Here is a 20900-nt window from a genome sequence, read left to right on the forward strand (position 1 = left end):
ATATTTTCTTCACTGTTTGCATTTGGATTGGATGATGCTAGGGAAAACAGATTTTTTTACTCTAAGGTGACTCATACATCTTGCTTTGTCTGAGACTTTGAAACCAAGATAGCGTTTCCTAAGGAAGTCTAGATCAGGAAGTCTATTGTCTAAATTGTTGCCCTTTTGCACTTGGCTCTGAAGTCTGCTAAAGTTCACTCAGCCGGTAGCAAGATGTTGTTATGAAGGGTACATCCTCCTCTTTTGTTCTTTCTTCCATGCAATTAGACTCCTATTGTGAAAAAAAACTGTAGCACAATTAGTTTGGAAATGTGTTAGAAACTTGAAACTCAGATCACCTTTTTGAAGCCTTTTGAGCATTCTAGAACTGTGTTTTTGTTTTACATTTAACTCCTGAACAACTCACAGCATATGTGGTTTCAACTGCATTTCCAACTCATTAGGACCTGAAAATGTGCAAGTTGGTGGCTTGTGTTCCTACTCAGGACACATGGAAATTATGTAGTATTTCCTCCCTGTGAAATGTAACTGTTAAAAGTAGCACAGATGCATCCAGAATGGTAGTTGATCTTTAAAGGAGGTATATCCACAGATCCCATTTCTATGCCAAAAATATTTTTTGTAAGTCTCATTTTAATAACAAAAATGCTTATTAACATTTTCTTTAAAGTAAAACTCATGAAAATGAGAAATAGCATTGACTTGAACTGATGCAAGAGAAACCATATGTGAAGAAAATATTCCACGTGTCTTTCAGTCATTAGTCATCTCCTGTACTAATTTTTTTGGACAAAGTGTACAAAATGTCATTTTAAGTAGACATAATAAAGTTTCTCTAAAATTAAAAAATAATCAGGAGTACTCACAATTACTCTTGATTTAATGCCTTGTCCTTGTCTTTTTATGGCATAGTCCTCAAGGGCAAATTAGAAAATAGCTTATTCAGCAGGGTTTTCTTTTGTTTCTTTTGTTCATTTTGCATTATACTTTGTTGGAAACGTTTCATTAGCAATCTCTACGTATTAACAAATTAATGCAAAAAACATTTGTACTCTCTAGTAGTGTTGGTATTTCTGCTGCTTGAAAGTTACCTGAGGTAGAACAAAGGCAAGGAAAAATTACAGAGCATGACAGTATCCTGAAAAGTTTAAGTTGATTGGATGTGTCCTCTAAAATAATTATATAGAATCTTAGATAGAGTTGATAATGAACTTAGATGATGTTGATGTACTATCATTATTTTCAAATATTTATTTGTACTTTTTAATACTGTATAATAAAAACACCCTAACTGTCCTTGGAAACTTCTTAAAGTGTGTGTGTGTCTAGTCAATCATGCACAATATTTATGTAGGTCAATTATATATATATATTTGAGGACCCACATAAATATTGTGCACTATTGACTGTCACAGCTTAATGAACATCTAATATAATACTTGGGAGATGATATTTATATATATATATAACTATCTACTACCAGTTGGATTTCATTTGATTTAAAATGAAAAAGAAATGAGGATATACTCAATTAGTGTCAAACCTAGGAGAGAGAGTAACTGACTTAAAGAAAATTTTGTCTTGGCCCTTCATTGTTAGCACAGTTTGACTAGGAATTCAGTCCAGTTGCTCTCAAATAGTTCTAATAACTTCCTTCCTTGAGAGAGCCAAAACAAGATTGATATTTCACTATGAAACATGTATTTGAAATAAATTTAGTATCATAAAGTATCATTTTCCTTTCCCAACTTCCCTCACTCCCTGCCCTTCCCCTCCACTCTCTTCCCCTTCCCCACTCAAAATTAAGCTACATGGATATGTTTTCCTTTGACCCTTATACATCTTGTGGTTTATGCTTTCTTTTATAGGTGAAATGAGGAATGATTTATACATCACTGTAGAAAGAGGAGAGTTTGAAAAGGGAGGGAAAAGTGTGGCCAGAAATGTGGAAGTAACAATGCACGTTGTGGACAGTTGTGGTCAAATTTTAAAGGTATTTCATTCATTTTATTTTCCCTTAGACAGATGCTGATACCTTTATTCACATTTTCTTGAAGACATGTACTTCCATTCAATTCAGTGGAACTGTTTGAGGAATAAGGAATTACTTTGTTTGAACCATATTGTCTTGAATTACTTGTAAACATTCAGATCATGTGCACTTGGCTTTAAGTCTTTGTAAAGTACAAATTTTCTTTATTTTTTTTACAACTGACTATATAACCTAAACAAGCAGAGAAACCAAAGTTAGCATATTGATTAAAATGGCGGAAGGTTTTGAAAGAAGGTACATTTTTGCAGAACTTCTTCTACTTCATGATACTTTTTGTTTCTCACTAATATAAGCATTTCCCCTGTATACATTGGTTTAGTTAGGCACACATTCTAGTTCCTTTACTCATTCAATTTAATTATTGATTAAGGAATTCCAAAATATCATGGGCTGCAGGGCTCTCAGCAGGGGCAGCAGGGAGAATGCTGCCACCACTGTGAGTCCTGCAGCTGCCAAGGCGTGAAGTGAGGGCGGTGTTCCAGTGATGCCTCCACTGCAAGCCCTGCAGTCCACATCAGATGCGGGGCTTGCAGCAAGGTTTGTGCAGGGAATGTGTGAGCCCTATCAAGCCCTGTCAGCTGTAGGCCTCACACCCACAGGAGCGGGTGCATGGGGAGCCCAGGATCATGATCTTTGACTTCCCCCTGCAACCACAATAAGGTATCATGGGATCTAATGCATGATCCCAGGATGGTGCCTCCTGCTGGTAAACTGCTCCCTCCACTGCCCGTTCATTAGAATATTTGTCTTATTATATTGTCATTTGCACTGTCTCTAAATTAAAACAGAATTTAGCAAATTGTCTTTGTAAACAATACTACAGTTTGTGTTTTGAGCTCTGGTGAGAAAATATTTAACCATTAACTCTGCATTTGCTCAAATGTAATTTTCTGACAAATTTGGTTTATTAACCCTGTGCCTGCTGTCCTATTTACTGGCCATGTCATATGGTCATTGGCCTTTTGAGCAAGTAATTTAACTTGTATTTGGACTGTGAAGTGTTAATCAATCAAATTTCTCTTTTCTATGAATAAGATGCTTGCTATCTGAATTATTTTATTTTAATCAGCTAAACACTGCATATCAAAACCAGTCATATGCACAAGAATTTTTTGCTTTCCCAATTTTTGAACATGCAATTCAGAAACATCTTTTTACTGGTAAACAGCTAAGGAACCAAATGCCACTTGCTGTCTGATATTTCCCTTATTACTCCCAATATGATGGGGTTTAAGATGTGAGACAGAACATGGCTGTGCTTCAAGCTGCAGCTTTTATCATGTACTTTCATTATCAGTCAAGCATCTAAACTGTTGTTAATCTTGACTTGTCCCTTCCTATTTAAATCTTGTCTTATCAGGTTTTCATGTGTTGAGTTAATTTATTTTTGATCTAAACCAACTAAAATCCCCCAACTGACCTGTTACTTGGGACGTGAATGGGAAGCATAGAGGATTCTCAGTTTCTGTATGATCAGTTTGGCTCTCATTTACATTGTTAGTTCATGTCCATGCACTTACTCCCTCTGCAGTGAAATTTATGGTCAGATGTGACCCTGTTAATATACCAAACCACAGTAGACTCTTGCCAGTGGCCATATTGGTACCAAATCAAAAGGTTAAACAGTTTCCTATAGCAAGAGTGGCCAACCTGTGGCATGGATCCTAAAAGCAGCTTGGACAGCCTCTGTGTGTGGGATGCACACAGACCAAGGAGGGAACAGCATCTCAGTGGCAGATAAGTCAGAGCAGAAAGCAGGCAGCACAGGGAAGAAACAGAAGGCAGAGCAGTAGATTGGGAATGGGAAAGGGGATTGGAAATGCACTCAGGGAGGGTGCAGGGATAATTTGTGATGTGCTTACCGAAAAGGTTGACCCCCTCTATGCTATAATAACATTGTCTGAAGTTTAGACAATGGCAGAACCTGTCACTGTGATGTCAAGGTACCTGCAAGCTGCCCAAAAGGAGGTAAAAATCACACCCACATACAAATGCCAGAAACACCACTACATCCTGTTTTAATTAATGATAGATAATCTGAAATGTCAAAGTAAAGAAAAGGCTGAAATAAATGGTCTGGCTTAGTTATTTAAAAAAAAAAAAAGTAGTAAAATGAGGTCAGGGCTCTGGCCAGGGAGCGAGAGAAGGCTCCGTGGGGCTAGAGAAGAAGATTTCTCATATGGCTTCTGGTCTCCAGAGATGGCCAATGACAGCTGAGTCAGGACCCACTGGCTCTCCACCCTGCTTTCCCACTCTTTCCTATTGGGGCTGGGAAAGGGGCAGTGTGGGGGTCTGAGGCAAAAAAATATGCAACACTCTAGAACGCTTGGTTTGGAGAGGAAACCTTTTATTAGACCAACTATGAAATCGCAAAAAAAAAAAAAAAATCTTTTTCTGTAAGCTTTTGGGCTCACATGCCCTTCATCAGGTTCAGGGAAAATTAAAGATGGAAAAAGTTCCTGTAGGTAGGAAATAAACTTCATTTTTGCACAGAAAATGGTGCAAAATGGTCCTTGCTTTTAGAGGATCAGTTTAAGTACTTCATTCATTCTGTAAATACTTTTTCAAGTGGGAATGTGTATGCATGCAGTTTAGAATGCTTCCAAGGCATCTGGAGCACTTCAGATGCTACCTCTGCCCACGGCTTTGTTCTTTTGTTATGAAGTAAACTGTCCATTCTCCTAATCTTTCTACTAATCTTGTCTCTGATCCCATTCCTGTTTGACTTCATTTATTTTGATTTTAAAGAAAGCACCATTGTACACAGGCTTTTAGATGAGATCACACCAAGGCCCATATATAGTGACTTAATGTAGGAGTTGTCAACTGGGAGTATACATACCCCTGGAGGTACTTGGGAAGGCCCCAGGGGGTACGCGGCACTGGCAAAGCGAAGCAGGGGTACTTGGGAAGCACCACCACTGCCGCTTTGCTTTGGGCCACCGGGGGACCGCCCCATCTTGCTCAGCACCTGGGCGCTGAGGAACCCCTACTCCCCATTCCACGTCCAGAAGGGGGTACCCACCAGGAGGAGTACCCACCAGAAGGGGTACTCTCCTTAAAAAGTTTGAAAACCCCAGGCTTAATGCATACCTGTCTCTACCGCAGATACCTCATCTAATACCTTCTAGGATCACATTTGCCTTTATGAAGCCACTTTGCACTCAATGAGCCATAAATGCATCTACACATGTGCTTTACTATGGATTAAACTAATTAGCTCCACAGTAAAGCATCACTGTCTACACGTGCTGGTATTAGGGCGCAGTAAACTAATTAAATCTGTTGTAAAATAGTACTGTCGGGTACAGTACTATCTTACGGTGGAGTAATTAGTTGCACTGAAACTCCTGGTTACTGCCTAACCACACAGCTTCGCAGGTTCAGCTTTCTTGTGCCCCAGCCAGCCCCAACACTGCCACCTGGAGCCTGGGGCTGACCACCCCCCACCTCCACCCCCCCAGGTGCCCTTTGCCAGTCTGGGCCTGCTCTGCCCTGGCTCAAATTGCTGCTGTCCTGGGTGCACATGTAGACACTGTGCTCAGGAGCAGTTTACTTTGGCTCAAACAGCTCCGGAGTTTATTGCTTCACCTTAATTTCACATAGATGTACCCATTGTCAGTTTATTACTTAAGCCCAGAATATTGCATAGTTCTTCTTCTTTGATGTTCTAATTCTCTTCTGTATTGTTGATGCCTCCTAACTTCTGTTTCTTCAGCAAATTTCATTAACGTACACTATAACGTTTTGTACCAAAGTCTCTAATGAAAATGTTAATGTAAATATTTAATAAAATTGATTCCAAATTGATCCTTAAGACACTCTCATTGTAAATTAATGTCTTTAAACCATTAATCCATTTGTTTTCTTCATTAGGATTTTATCTCCTTTGGTTCTGGGGAGCTGCCAGCTAGTGAGTACCACTCCTTTGTCCTTTATCATAACAACAGTCCCAGATGGGCTGAGCTACTGAAACTTCCTATTCCTGTGGATAAATTCAGAGGAGCACACATCCGCTTTGAATTCCGACATTGTTCCAGTAAGCATTGTACATGATTTATTGTTGTATTCTGTGTTAGTTCCATTAAGCACATGGAACTTTATAATATCTGAGGAATAGAGAGAACTGATTAAAGTTCTCTTTATAAAGTTTCATAATAGAGCTTTTCAGTGAAACTAGCTAGTAAAATCCAAAATGAGGGGAAATTTGTTACTTTATATATTGCTCAATCTCCTAGTATTCTGTAAGTGTGTGTAGACATATACAGAGAGAGAGAGAGAGAGTTTGTTTTTTATGAATTTTCTCCTTAATAATAATCAAATCGTCCTAGCATCCTATATTCTTGGTCAAAATAAAATAACTGCAACACTTTGAGAGAGATAAGAACTCTGTTCTGGTGATGGGGAGTTACAAGATGAACATGGGCCAACAATGCAAGGTCACGGTCAGCAGGGCTAACTGGACCTTATAGTGCATCCACAGATGCATCTCAAGTAGGGCCAAGGAGGTGATCCTCCCCCTCTACGTGACACTGGTCAGGCCACAGCTGGAGTACTGTGTCCAGTTCTGGGCACCCCACTTCAAGAGGGATGTGGACAGCATTGAGAGGGTCCAGAGGAGGGCCACCCGCATGATCTGAGGACAGCAGGGCAGGCCCTACAATGAGAGGCTACGGGACCTGAACCTGTTCAGCCTTCACAAGAGGAAGGCTGAGGGGGGACCTTGTGACCATCTATAAACTCACTAGGGGGGACCAGAAGGGTTTGCGGGACACCTTTTTTCTCCTAGCACCCCCCGGGATAACAAGGAATAACGGCCACAAGTTGTTGGAGAGTAGGTTTAGATTGGACATCCGTAAGAACTACTTCACAGTTAGGGCGGCTAGGCTCTGGAACCAACTTCCAAGGGAAGTGGTGCTGGCTCCTACCCTGGGGGTCTTTAAGAAGCGGCTTGATGCCTACCTGGCTGGGGTCATTTGAGCCCAGTTTTTCCTCCTGCCCAGGCAGGGAGTTGGACTTGAAGATCTACAAGGTCCCTTCCGACCCTACTTCTATGACAAGGGTGATCATTCCATTTTTTCCCCCTGCAAAAATCAGTTTTTCAGACATCAGAACAGATGACGTGAAGAACCTGGGCCAAGGTGAATGCCCCAAACAAGGGAAAATAAAGATAGTTATTTAACAAAAAAAAGGCAGGGGGATGGCATAGGCCAGGCTCTCTCTGTAGAAGAAATGTTTGAAAACTGCAGCCAAAATATGCTCATTGTAAAAAGCTTTAACCTGTGTCATACCTACATCTTACTCTGATACCATCTCTCTAGACCACACTTTCACTTTGGGTGAGCCCAAATCTTATCCTTTGGTTGCATGTCTCCAATATATCTAAAACCTTGAGTACAAGCACATTCTAATAATATCTACTATCATCAGAGATAGCATGCACTGTATAAATTTCAACAGTAGCAAATATAATCAAAAGCATGTGCAGTGGCAAAATAATCCTGACGTTTCACAAGGAGGCAGACTAAGCTGTATGTACAAGCAGCAGTTCTCATGCTGTCAATAAAAGCAAATTGCTTAAAGGAAGCCTTGCACATGAAAACTAACTGGCTAAGCTGACAGAGTACTTCAGGGAAAGCAGAGCCTGCTTCGACAAGCATTTGTGGGATTACAGAGCAGCTAGGAAATCAAAGATAGATATATTTGCATCAAGGAATGACATCAAGATAGTTTAGAGTTTTCCCATTAGGTCAAGAGCAAAATAAGTGTTGGTGGCCCAAGGTGTATCTAAATGCTCAAGAGGCATTTAAACCTTGCAAAACATCAAACTCTGTGAAAGTAATATATTTGTAGCATAAAAATCTTTTCTTTTTCTGAAGCAACTATTTGAACAAGCATTTTCTTGTTGTTCTAAAGTGCAGTTTCATCTTTTGCAACTGCTGTGTTGTTCTTCCCAATTTCCTTTGAGAGAGAGAGAGAGAGCTTTTGTGAACCAAAGTACCCTGATATGTTGTCGTTTCACGATGTCTGATGAAGTGAAAAGTGGAGTGAGTAATTAGAATACCATAGGTGGAAAAATAGGAGGGTGCAGGAGGAAGGAGGTGAGAGGAGTGCTGTGAGAGACATATAAATAGAGAACCCGTAGGAACAAAGGGGTCACAAAAATTAATTCCAGTGATGAGATAAGAATCTGTACTCTGTGTAAATCATACTTAATATAGTCCAGTTTTATGATGTCCTGTTCTGTAATTTTCTGTTCAAACTGGGTTTTAATATTTTCTCTGTATTGCATACAGAGATCACCAAATCTATTCAATGTAGACAGTAGATGGGCATTGTAACACATGTTTTTGACATAAGAAATCTAGCCTACCAGTCAATGTTTTGTCTTTGAAACAGAATCTGGCATCTTGTGGGGTTTTGTTGTTGTTTTTGATTGGTAGAGGCCAGACAAAGGTAGAGTCTGAAAGATAAATGTATTTGTGTTTGTTGTTAATAATAATCATAGGGATTTATATTGGAGAATTGGAGTCTTAAATTGTAAACTGCTTGAAGAAGGGATTTGTTTTGCTTTAAACTTTCCTGCAAAATGCTATTCATGCCTTTGGCACCTGGATTGGCATAGCCTAGAACAATAACATTGTTAATTTATTACAATTTCTAAGTCACAGCAATGACAAAGTATAGATGTAAATTAGTGGAAGTAAAATATAATGCCTGCATGCAGTTTTCACCTATGAGCTACTAATCTTCAATACGGGTATAAACTTTCCCAGAAATTTGCAATGTCAGGTCCAAGGTTTAGCTTTGGACCCATGTGTAATAAATGCATTATATCAAAGGACTTGCAAGTTTATTCCCTATCCTCCAAAAATGAAAGAATCCCACTATTACCTCTTTTGGAGCTTGGCATCAGTTCACAGAAAAAATAACATGACATTTCATAACCTAGGAAGAGATTTTATGTAATAAAGAGATGTAATGTGTCTTAGTATGGAAAAAGCCAAATTATGCATATACATGTTGGATTAGTTTTGATTGCTTTATCTAAAACCTACATTATAAACCCAAATCCTGAATGTGGTGATGTTTTTATTTACATGTGTGTTTCAGCAAAAGAAAAAGGTGAAAAGAAGTTGTTTGGCTTTTCTTTCGTGGCTCTGATGCAGGAAAATGGGAGGACATTGCCAGATGGCACTCATGAACTCATTGTGCACAAGGTAATTTTAATCAGAAATCATTAACTGTGATGATTAGTTTGAAATGTACTCCAAAAAATGCCCAGAAACATTAGACTGAGGAAGGCTGCAATGATTGCCAAATGAATGATAGCTTTGTCAGTGTTTAAAATATCCTCCTTTGGTACTCCACCGAGTATATGTTCCCAGTTTGTAACTGTGGTTGTATCTAGTTATATATTTCAGCGTAGTGTGTTTTACTGGAAAGTAATAGTATCTTATAATGTGTATTTAAATTGTACGCAGAATTCTAGATGCATAAAGAATTCTATAATGCTAAAAACTGTTATGGCATATAAATGCAAGCATAAAAATAAAATTCTTCCATGTTCTTAAGAACTATTGAAAATATTTTACCGTGTGATCTCTCTTCTGGCTACCTCCTCTGCAAACCAATCTGCCATAATACCGGTTTTAAAATTTCTGATTCAAGTCTTCATTAATGGAATATATTTCTGTTGCGATGGAAGTTGATATATCATTCATGAGTTAAATATCTATAGGTCCATTCAAAATTCAGCAGAATAGATAATGTTTTACATCAAATGTACAAGTACTACTAGAGACCCAAAGAAGTTTTCCAAACCTAATGAGAACTGTCCCTGAAGACAGGATAAAAGAAAATGTTTCAGTTCTGTTGATGCATGTCTACAAGCTTAAAATTATTTCAAATCTGCCCATTTGAAAACCATAGCTATTTTTAATTATACAGCAGGCTAAGTCTTCTTTTCAATAGCTGAGTTTGCTTAGGAACCACTCTCTATAACCACATTGGCTTATAAAGCCATGGGTAAATACTCTGACATAAAGAATTAATAAACCTTGTAAATATTCTTTTTGATAGTTTCTTTTACCAATAATATACTAGATGTTCTAAATACATTTTTGAAATAGGGTTATATAAAACCTTAGGTAGGTATTTTTTGTGTTTTTTGTGCATTCTTAATACAGATGGTACCTTTGGACATTTATGTTCTTTCTATGTTTAAGCATCTTACTTCATAATTTATTCAGTATTTTGCACAAGCATATTTTGCACATGCTTTTTAAATTGTGTGTCTTCAGAAGTGCTTGGTTAAAGGTATTAGCATTTCTTAATGTAAAATGATGCTGTCAGAAGTAAATACAATGCACCATTTTATGCCTCACTTTTTTTCCAAGGAATGCACTGTCTCTAGCAGAATCGGCTTGTTGCAATACATTCTAGATAAGATCCTCATTTGATGAAAATGATCCGTTGAAGTCAGTGGAGCTAGGACAGTTTACACAAGTTGAGGATATGGCCCTTTGTATGCCGTGTCATGATTTTAAATCTGTTATTTTCACAGTGTGAAGAAAACACAAGCCTTCAGGATTCTAGTCGCTACCTCAAACTCCCCTTTTCAAAGGGAATTCTCCTAGGGAACAACAGCCAAGCAGTAAAAACTACTAAAGAGTCTTTCTGGATTACATCTTTTCTCTGCTCCACTAAGCTCACACAAAATGGTAGGATAATACATGTGTGGGTTTTTTAGTACAGTGAATTCAAGTGAACGTGATGGGTGGTCTTTTCAATGCCAGACAGGTATTTGTACACTTGCATTTTGACATAAAAAATAACTGATACTGTTTTCAGTTTTAAAAACACTGTTTGTTCTTTAGTTTTGTTGACCAGATGGAAACTGATGGTACATGATGAACCATTGATTTTTATGTAGTTCAAGGATGCTTTTAAGATTAACACAATATTGGAATCAAATGCAGTACCCTTGGAATCAGCCATCAAAACCCAGCTGCTTTGAAAAGCCTCTTAATCTGTTTTTTTTTACAGCTTTTTATGAAGTGCTTCTTGTAGGCTTCTGGATAAAGTAGCTCTACTTTAATTATGTAGATGTCTTGTATCTTGCAGCTACGTAGCTTTCTCATGTAGCATTACTTTTTTGCTTTTTTTTCTCTATAGTAATCATTTAGCAATTTATGATAGGTTAAAACAACCTGGTATACTTGATAGTGTTGCGACCATTACATGTAAACAGATTTGTGTTTGAGGGTTTTTTAATACTGTACTGAGATATTTGGCTAGAATCCTTATGCCACTCTAATCACAGGATTTATTACAGCAGTGAAAAAACTCACAAACAACCAAATCTTTTTTTTCCTCATAAATACTCCCATGTATACATGTTACTGATCATGCTTGTGATATCTCCTGTTTTATAGTCAGTTGGTTTATCAACAAAAGAGAAAATAGCAGTGTAGTTTAATTGGTTGAACTGATATTATTAACCCGTGTTGAATTCTTCACATCATCACAGTGTGTACAGTGGTCTCTATACATCTGTGTGCCTCTGGGGAGAGCCCTGCACAGTGCTACACTCACACCCCCTCCCACCCACACCCCCCATGCATAACCCCCCACAAACCCCATACCCACCCACCCTTACCCCTCCCCTTCCACACACTCCCCCCACAATATACATAAGTAAGACATCATTTTGAGCTATTATGCAATCACCTCTATATACACAATAAAACATAGAAATCAGGACGAAAATATATTTTTTAATTAAATTAAAATACATTTTTGTCAATGTTTGATTTTTAGTATATAATTTGGTATTTTCGGTTCCAAGATGGCAAAACCCCTTTCCAAAAGGAATACTTTTAGGGGCAAGGGGAGGAACTTCCCGTGTCAAAGGTCAGGGGAAAGGGGGCGGGACTTCCAGTCCCAAGATGGTAACCAGGGGGCAGGGCACCTGTCAAGGGGCAGGACTACCCTTGCGGCCCTGGACAGCTTGCCAGAACTCATTAAGTGGCCCTGTAGCCCAAATAATTGCTTGCCCCTGATATGGACAATGCCACCTAGATGGTGACAGTGTTAATTATTTGAAAATGGCAGCTATAAAGATTTTTAATTATAACCATCTCAGGTTTTAATGAGAATATTCTTTTTTAATTTTCATTATGTTATGTTCAGTGTCTTTTCCCAAGTAAGACTGCATACAAACAATTAAGGAAAGCATTTGTAGTCTGCTTTTCTGTGTGCATTCATTCTCTATTCTCAATATTGTCAATTTGCAGCTAACAATTCAAAAGATTGTTCTCCAGATGCTATTAAAAAGACATAATGGACTAATTGTGCACCAGTTACAGATCCTGGATCATGGTAGCACATTAATCTATGAAGAGCAGTAGAAGAGTTATTTAGAAATTGGGTCTAGAAATTGAGAAGCAAGGATTTCTTAGGGTGATATCTTTTATTGGACCAATTGTGTAGTTGGAATAAAGTAGACAAGCTTTTGAATGCAAGAGAGCTGATGAAGAATGTCTTGCCTTTGAAAGGCTGTGCAACTTTAGTCCAACTATATACCATATTTACTTGAATATAAGGTAATCCTGAATTAAGATCCCCCCCCCCCCCCAATTATTAGATTGGGAAATTTGGAAAATTTATAAATTTGTTATAATTTTCAGGTATAGAATCTAATTATTGGAGGTTTGCCTTGAATTTGTTCCTTCCCACTGCTATAGCCAGGAATATTAAATCTACCAGGGTCAGGTGGCCCTCTTGCCTTCTACCCCCACAACTTCTTTCCCCTGCAGCCCCTTTCATCCCCTTATTGTTAGGTCCTGCTCTCCCTGAGCATATGGAAGTGAGGGGCATATTTGAAAACACTGATTTTGAAATAAACATGCCTATAGTAATTTGTATGTAGGCAAATTACTGTGATAAGTCATAGACTTAATTCATCCAGAATTTATGCATTTTACCTGCTTTGAAACTCCTGCAAGTTTCAGTACAGGTACTCCATAACACACTTTTAAGCACTTTATATATAGTATAAACTATGCATTATATCAGCCCAAAGTTAAATGGGAAAGAAAGGAACAGTTTAGCAGTGGGTGTAAAGAGGAAGTTAAAATGTATTCAGTTAGTGGCTAACCGTAACTTTAAAAAGAATTGGCGCTATGGAGGACTGAGCACAAAGGGCACTGCCATGTATCTCATTCAGATGGGCTGCACTAACTTGTGGTGGGTTCTCATCAGTATGTTTGCATAATATGAGCGTGTGTTTTAGAGTCGTGCTCAGTGTTGGCTGCATTTAACCAAGTTCATAGTTGGTTTCCATTACTGAGCACATGCTGCATTGAATGACAGTTCATTCAATGAGGTTTCCTTGTATGCAAAGGTAAGATGAGGAGCTTCTTTCCCCATGCTGACTGGGGGGAAACTTCTTATTTAAGTAAATATGGTAGTTGGTCCAATAAAAGTTATCACTCTAAGACATTCTTACCACTATAAAGGATAGTATTCTGTTCTTTTTTGGATTCTTAGATAATCTGATTTGTTTGGCTTCATCACAAGTCAGCAACCTACTACCCATGGAGCCATTGATCCATCCCCTGGAATATGGGGGCTTTGGTGTTCAGCAGTGGAGGGCTTTGCCTGCACTTCAGCTTGTTGCTTTGGCCATGCCACACTGCTGCTGGACAGCAGAGAGAAGTGGCAGAGGTGGTGGCATCCAGTTCCTACAGTTGGCCCGCTTGGACCTGAGCTTGGTTATTCCAGCCCACTGTCAGGAAACCATGCTGACCCCTGCTCTATGGGGTAGTCTTCTAAGCACCAAAAATATCACTTAGCTATTGAAAGGTTGTTACTAATACTAGCGTTTTACTACAAATTAGATAAGGAGAAGAATACATTTTAAAAAAGAACATGAACCACTGATCCTCTCTCAGCTCTAAGAGTTCAGAGTTATTCTAGCAACACTCCAGGGGCAGAGGATATTTCTGTATATTGCTCAATAGCCAGAATTATCTTTCCTTTTAAACTTTCTCTCTCCAAAGATATTGTTTGGAAAGGTTCACCTTGGCAAGTTTCTGGCTCTCCATTCTTATAAACAATTAAACGATTAGGAAATGAATACAAAGCAAAGCATGCAATTACTTGGTCTTTTGACCATTACCTTGGCTCTCTCTCCTGGGATTCAGCATATTTATTTAAAAAAGAAGGAAACATTTAAAGTATAATGTATTTACTTTTATACAGTAAGCATTCATAGAAGCAGCTTTGTATGGATAAATACAAATTTTACTATGTTTTTCTACAGTACAGCCTCATTATAATGAACCCCCATGGGACCAAGAGAAAAGTTAATTAAAAGAAAATGTTTGCTATAATATGGTGAGTCAATTTGCTGCACCAAAAAATGAAAGAAATTTGTATCTGCTGTTGGGCTGGTTAAAAGCAGGAGTTGTTATGACCGGGGTTTGTTATAATGAGGTTGAACTGTATTTCAATTTTTTATGAGAGAGAAGACTATAACTAGAATTGGAGGGTGTGACCAAGAACTCAGTTGGAGGTCAGGATGTTATCACAGTCACACAGGAAAAAAAGACAAAATACAAGGAGTGTGGTTCATTTAGGGCAAAGCACTGGAAACACTGTTCTGGAAACACTACCCAGCAATAAATCACAGTGCCAGTCTTCCTTCTTTCCTTGACCATTCCCACCTATTCTGAGAGGACTGCCTTTAGCCCCCACCATTCACCTTGCCATGAGCGTTAAGGGGGATAGGGAAAGAGAGAACATCTTGCAATGTCAGCCATTATGAGCTCCTCCCTCAACTACTTAAGGAGTCTTTCACTCACACTAGTAGTTTATCAGAGAGCAAAGTAGCCTATAGAACAAATACCTGCACTATATACCTCAAAAGAAAGTGCCAGTGAGTAGTCTGACTTTCTCCTCTCCTTACTCTTCAGCCTCAGTAAGTTTGATACTAGCCAAAAAGATATCTGTTCCATGATTGAATAGACACATTCCATCATCCAAAAATGATAAAAGTACCCAATACAGTATATTTTTAAAGTATTGATCCTTCCCCATTCCCACTTCCTGGGCATCTATAATAATTTAAATACAAAACTTATTTAATAGTTTTATATATTTATTTTGAATTTGCACTTTCTCCAGAGTTGTGAGAGATTAATATATGCCTAAACATATAGACTTCTTGCAGATGTTAAAAAAACAAAAACAAAATAGTACTTTAAACTCTGTGCACTCCCACCCTAAGCCCAGTGCATGCCCAGAAGAGGCAGCACATTAGTTGGACCTGGCTCGCTTGATGTCTGTATAGAGAGGCCGCTCTAGTGAAGCTTTTTGGCACTTTTATCTAATAGCTGATTGAATTAACTTTAGATAAAAGTACCCAAAAGCCCCAATGAAGTGTCCAATCTATACAGATGCTGCGGAGCTGAGTCAAAGTAACGTTGTGCTTCTTCCAGTAAAGTGCGCATATATATATTGTCGTGTCTGCAAGCAGCCATAGTGTCCACCCTGCAAATAAGTAGGAGGTTAGGATATTTTAACCAGTTGGTCTGTGTTCAGTACTGTTCCTCACCAATTGAAACGAGCCCCACAAAACCCAGCGGTTTCGCAATAAAAGAGCATGTAACAATTTCTGTTTTTTCAAGGGACTGACCTGTGCATGGTTTATCAGTCTATCCACCTTCACAAAAACATGATTCAGCACCTAGTGATGCTGAATTAGAAAACAATAGTGGAGCATTCACGGGGGTGTTTACAAGAGTGTCCACACCTTGGAGGTGCTGGAAATCACAAAACTGAACCTCAGGCAGCTGTCCTTAAACCCTTTTCATATAAAAGTAACTTATTTATTTTTAACAGCTAAGATTAAAACCATTGTGATGGTGCTAAAATTTTTGGGGGGCTTGTTGTTGTTCTTGTGAAATTAACACATCAACTTACATAAAAGAGAAGATGTGAAATGTAGGTTTCTCTCAGTCTTTATCTGCAGCATTGACTTATCTTCCAAACTTTTAGTTTCCCAGTGTGTTTATTGTGTTCTTATCAGACTATTTGGAAGTATTTTATGTTCTCATTTTCTTAATATATGTAATCAATTGTTTCTGTGTCCCTTTCCCCTCAGTCTCACACTTGAGTGTTTCTTGGGTATTTGAACTATTCCCTAACATTATCTCAGCTGTCTTTCATTCCTCTCATTTCCCTTAACATGAATTATTTGAAGTGAATGTCTTACACTTGCATTTTTTTTAATCCCCAACAAATATTTTATACTGAGTGAACCACCTTCCTTCAGGAAAATTGATGCCAGTCTCTATTTGATAAGTCAAGGGCTACTCAGGTATCTATTTGCACCATCCAAAAGTCAAATTCATTTCCTTCAAGGTGGGAACCTTGTTGCTTCAAGGTAACAGAAGAATGAGTAAGGAGAGACTTGCAATCTAGTTTTGATCCTTTAAATGTGCCCTTACACATTGATAGTGCTCCACTGAACTATCAATGAGATCCTAATCATCTGCCTGCAGGTGTGGATAAAACAGAATATCTTTGGGTCAGAATTACTTCAGGGATTGTTTTAGAACACTGTTAATGATCTGTTAGACAAGCTAACTATATAGTTGGGTTTGGAGATGAATAGAGGTCCCTGCAAAGTTATTTAAGGGAGAAATAATACTTAGCACTTAGAATTGCATCTTATGGGAGTCTTTAGCTAGTGAGATATAGATTGGAGAACAAAATGTTATTAATAGCAGTGGGTTGCAGTTTTTCTTGACCAATGGAAGATGCACTGAGTGAATAGGAGGTTGTACTGTTTTATGCTTGGCTTTGCGTAGCAAGGCCAGTAAAGAAGAATGAGTGCTAGAAATTATCTCAGATTGAAAGGCCATGAGTTGATTCCATTTATGAAATGGAGGGGTAAACATATGTGCATCTGTAACTAAGGTTTTTGCTTTCAAAAGTCTAGTCTTTGTGTGTGGGCAGACAAAACAATTGTACCAATTCATACTCCTAGAAGTAGAACCCTTATGAGCATGTGTCAGCCAATCTGCTCTGTTTCATGCGTCTGCTGTAGTATGTAAAATTTAATCAGAAAGTTACCAGAAATATTATAGTTTAGTTTCCTTTTACTCTGGGATAGAGCAGAAACATATGCAATTAAAATAGATCAGCTGATGTATGCTCATCCTCTTCTAAATTGGTATGTTTTTTAAAAGCTAAGAGACCTAGTTAGGAAAATCAGTTTGACTGGAGAGATTCAGGTTTTGAATATGGAGGAGGTTTGGAATCTATTTAAGTAAAATTTGCAAAAACTTTCTGGAAATATTATTACATACAAAAATTAAATAAAGGTGTTGCAGGAAGGGACTCTAGTCCTAGCAGGATGACTAGCCAATTCAAGAAGGAAATTAAGAGTAATAACTAAGGGAGTTTCCAAGGAAAAGAAGAAGATTGTTTAGGAAGGAAAGCTTTTTTCTTATAGGTAGGAAAGTCTAGAGATAGAGACAATCACCTAAAGTAGAGTTGCTCTAGACCTTGTAAAGGATATTAAAACAATTAGTAAAAAAGAGTTTAGCTCTGTAAATAAAAGAGAATAAGAGAAGTAGGACTGCAGTGCAGTGTGGTTGGGGGAGTGATTGAAGAAAATCTGCATAGGATCCAGAAAATAAAATGAATGTTGCCTCAGTTTTCAATAAAGGTGCTAATGAACCTGGGAATATGGCAAAGGTAGGATGACTAAGGGAAATTAATATCTAGAAATGGAATTTACCATTTCTGAGGTAGAAGTAGAACTTAAAGTGTAATATAATCAAGTTGATTGTAGTGGCAGATTTCTGTCCCAGACTCACTGAAATGATTGTTGCCTGAAACTGCAAGTCTGATAGCAAGGATTTTTAATACATCTGTGACATTGAAAATGATTCCATATACTTAAGAACACCATGCACGGTACCTTTATTTAAGAAGAAGATAAAAAATGTTCTGGCTAACTGCAGACCTGTCAGTTGGACCTTAGTAGGATGCATGGCTTTAGAGTGGTAGTGTTCAACGTTTTTTACAGGGGGCTAAAACTTAAACTCAGAAATAGGCCAATGGCTACATATTAGCATTAGTTCCATTCTTTGGCAAATCTTAATATTAAGTATTTTAAATAATATTAAAAATGAAGAAATGCATTATTAGTCATTTTAGGTTTATCAATACAAAGTAAAAAGTTCACTCTTCTGTAGTATTTTAAATTTATAAAATAATTCAAGTTTAGCATAATTGCAGAAATAAGTAATTGATTTACATGCAAATGTGGCCTGTTCCCTCATTCTGCGTGCTGAGGGCATCACAGGGGTGAGAGGCTAAAGGCAGAAAGGGTTATGGCTCTCATCCAGGCAGTTCTTATAGATGGGTGTAATAGGCTGGGAAGGGGGAAGGAAGGTAAAGGGCTAAGGGTCTGCTAAGGTGTATGGCAGAGAAGTTACTGAAACCGGCTGAACTGAGGTTGAGTGGTGAGGTGCTTGGCTCAGTGCCCTGTGCAACAGTAGGGATAGAGGTTGATGGGCCATTGGCTTCTATTAGCCTTCAGGGAGATTCCTAGTGCTGGCTGTGGGATTGTAGGATCTCAGGCCTATGGGAGGGAACGACAGATGCAAACTGCCCAGCTGGAAGCACTGTATCTTAGCATCTCTTGCTTCCTAGTGCCCTAATAGTGTCTCCTGAAGAGAAAGCTACATGCTTTGGGAACATGGTGGGAGTGGGACTGTCCTCTGTCCCAGAGCAGTGACACTTTTTTTGAAATAATTCTTTTGTTTCCAGGTGCTGTCTGTGCCAGAGCCATGTAGGTGTGCATTAGGCTGACAGAGATGGGCCTCCAGTGCCTTTCCCCTTCCGGCTGCCAAGCCCTTCTGGCTTTCACATGGCTCTAGATCCCAGGGTGTGAACACTGCCACTGTGTGCCTCTCCTTGCCCCTGCTGAATTTAGCAGCAAGGGAAAAAAGGGGACAAGCAGAAACATAAGTCAAGTGATTTGTTTCCCATAGAGATAGGGAAGTATTAATGCCATTGTATTAGGTACTTAGGATATTTTCTCTGGGATATTTTGAGAAAGGTGGAAGCCCCTCACAAAAGATGAACTCAGGCTGGAACAGGTATATTAGAAGAACTATTAGAATTATTTGGGAAGGAAGAGCCTCTCTTACAAGAGGAGATTAAAAACAGTTGCTTTTTTAGCTCACAAAATATGAAGGCTGAGAAGAGAATATGATTGTTCTCTATAAAAACATTAGGGGAATAATTGGCAGGGAGGGAGAAGAGCCATTTTAAACTGCAGGATAATATTGGCATAAGAACAAAAGGGAAAAACTGGTCATAGATAAAGTAAGAATGCAAATTAGGAAACAGCTTCCAACTATCAGAGGATGTGAACTGTGGAACAGGAGAAGTAAGGGTATGGACAGGTGTTAATTTATAGTGCTGCAAAGTATCTCAGCACATTGTAGCACTATAGGCATTCAAACCCCCTGGCTGCAGAGCTACACAGTTGCCTCATAGGCAAGCTCTTCAGCCAGGGAGTGACTAGGCATGTCTCCTTTGATCCCTCTGCCTCAAGAGAAGCCTGCAGTGAGATAGCCATGGCAATTAGGGCTGTGCGAAGCTTTGGCCCCTGATTCAATTTATCTCTGAATCGAATCAGGGAGACCCTTTATATCTCTGAATTGAATTGAAACCCTCTGAATCGATTCTAAGAGATTTGGAAAGATTCAACAATTCAGACATAGACACAGCTTCAAATGTTTTTTCTACATACCTCAAGGTACCAAGCGGCTCATGAATGCTGGGATGCTGGGGCACATGGACTCTCCCACAGAAGTGTAGGGGTTCCCCCAGCGTGCTCTGCAGCAGACCTGGAAGTGAACCAGAAGCATTTCCCATCCACTTCTGGGTCTGCTGGAGAGCATGCTGGGGGGGGTCACCCTGGCTTGGCCACTGGTGCCTCCTGGGTCTGGGGAGGCACCTGGGGTCCCCCATGGCTGATTGCGAAGCCAGGGGCCATGAGGGGGGACCCCCCATGCACTCAGCAGAGGACCCAGAAGTGGATTGGAAATACTTCTGGTCTGCTTCTGGGTTCACTGCCGAGCATGGGGGGGGCATGCTCCTGTAGGAGATTCTATCCAACCGACCATCACAGTGTTCACAAGCCATGCCTGGCACCTCATGGTATATACAAAAAATATTTAAAGCTGTATCTATGGCCAAATCGTTGATTCTCTGAATCAGCATCGAATCTTCAGATTTGGCCAAATCGGATCAGGGACAGTGATGCGAATCAACAAATTGAATCACTGTCTCTGATTTGGGCTGAATCGAATACTGCCCATTTCGCAGACACCTAATGGCAATAGCTGATGGGAAATCCTGCAAGCCCCTAGTGGTGCTGCCATGGCTGCCAGAGCACCAGTATTAAGAAGGACATCATTAGGAGCTAATATTCTGACCTCAGTGGCAGAGCCCCCTGTGGTGCCACCAAAGTGGCCAGAGTAACTTAGAAGGCTTGGTGCTCTGGGAGTCACAGCTGCAGCAGAGTCCCAAAATGACTTTCTGACAGTTTACAGCTGGATGGACTTTCAAGAAGCCAGCCACTCTCCCAAAGGATCCTAGATACAGTTTTGCATAGTGCTTACAAGGGTATGGGCACTGCATGAAGTGCTACAAAATCATTACTATTTTGTAATGTTTTCACTGTCTTTGTATTGCTACAAACAGCTTGACTGGCTGAACATTCACTTCCTATACCACTAAAGGGTGCATTTAG

The 20900-nt window shown here is 39.2% G+C and overlaps 1 protein-coding gene across 1 annotated transcript in view; it reads left to right on the top strand.

Moving 5' to 3' along the window:
• Positions 1-20900, top strand: part of DOCK4 (dedicator of cytokinesis 4) — a 405154-nt gene that overhangs the window by 263738 nt on the left and 120516 nt on the right. The window contains exons 14-17 of the mRNA XM_019492471.2: positions 1869-1993; positions 5930-6092; positions 9167-9273; positions 10620-10776. Coding sequence (XP_019348016.1) covers positions 1869-1993; positions 5930-6092; positions 9167-9273; positions 10620-10776 — 552 coding nt within the window. The remainder of the gene's footprint in view (positions 1-1868; positions 1994-5929; positions 6093-9166; positions 9274-10619; positions 10777-20900) is intronic.

This window comes from Alligator mississippiensis, chromosome 4 (assembly GCF_030867095.1).
Source record: "Alligator mississippiensis isolate rAllMis1 chromosome 4, rAllMis1, whole genome shotgun sequence".
Classification (NCBI taxonomy): Eukaryota; Metazoa; Chordata; order Crocodylia; family Alligatoridae; genus Alligator; species Alligator mississippiensis.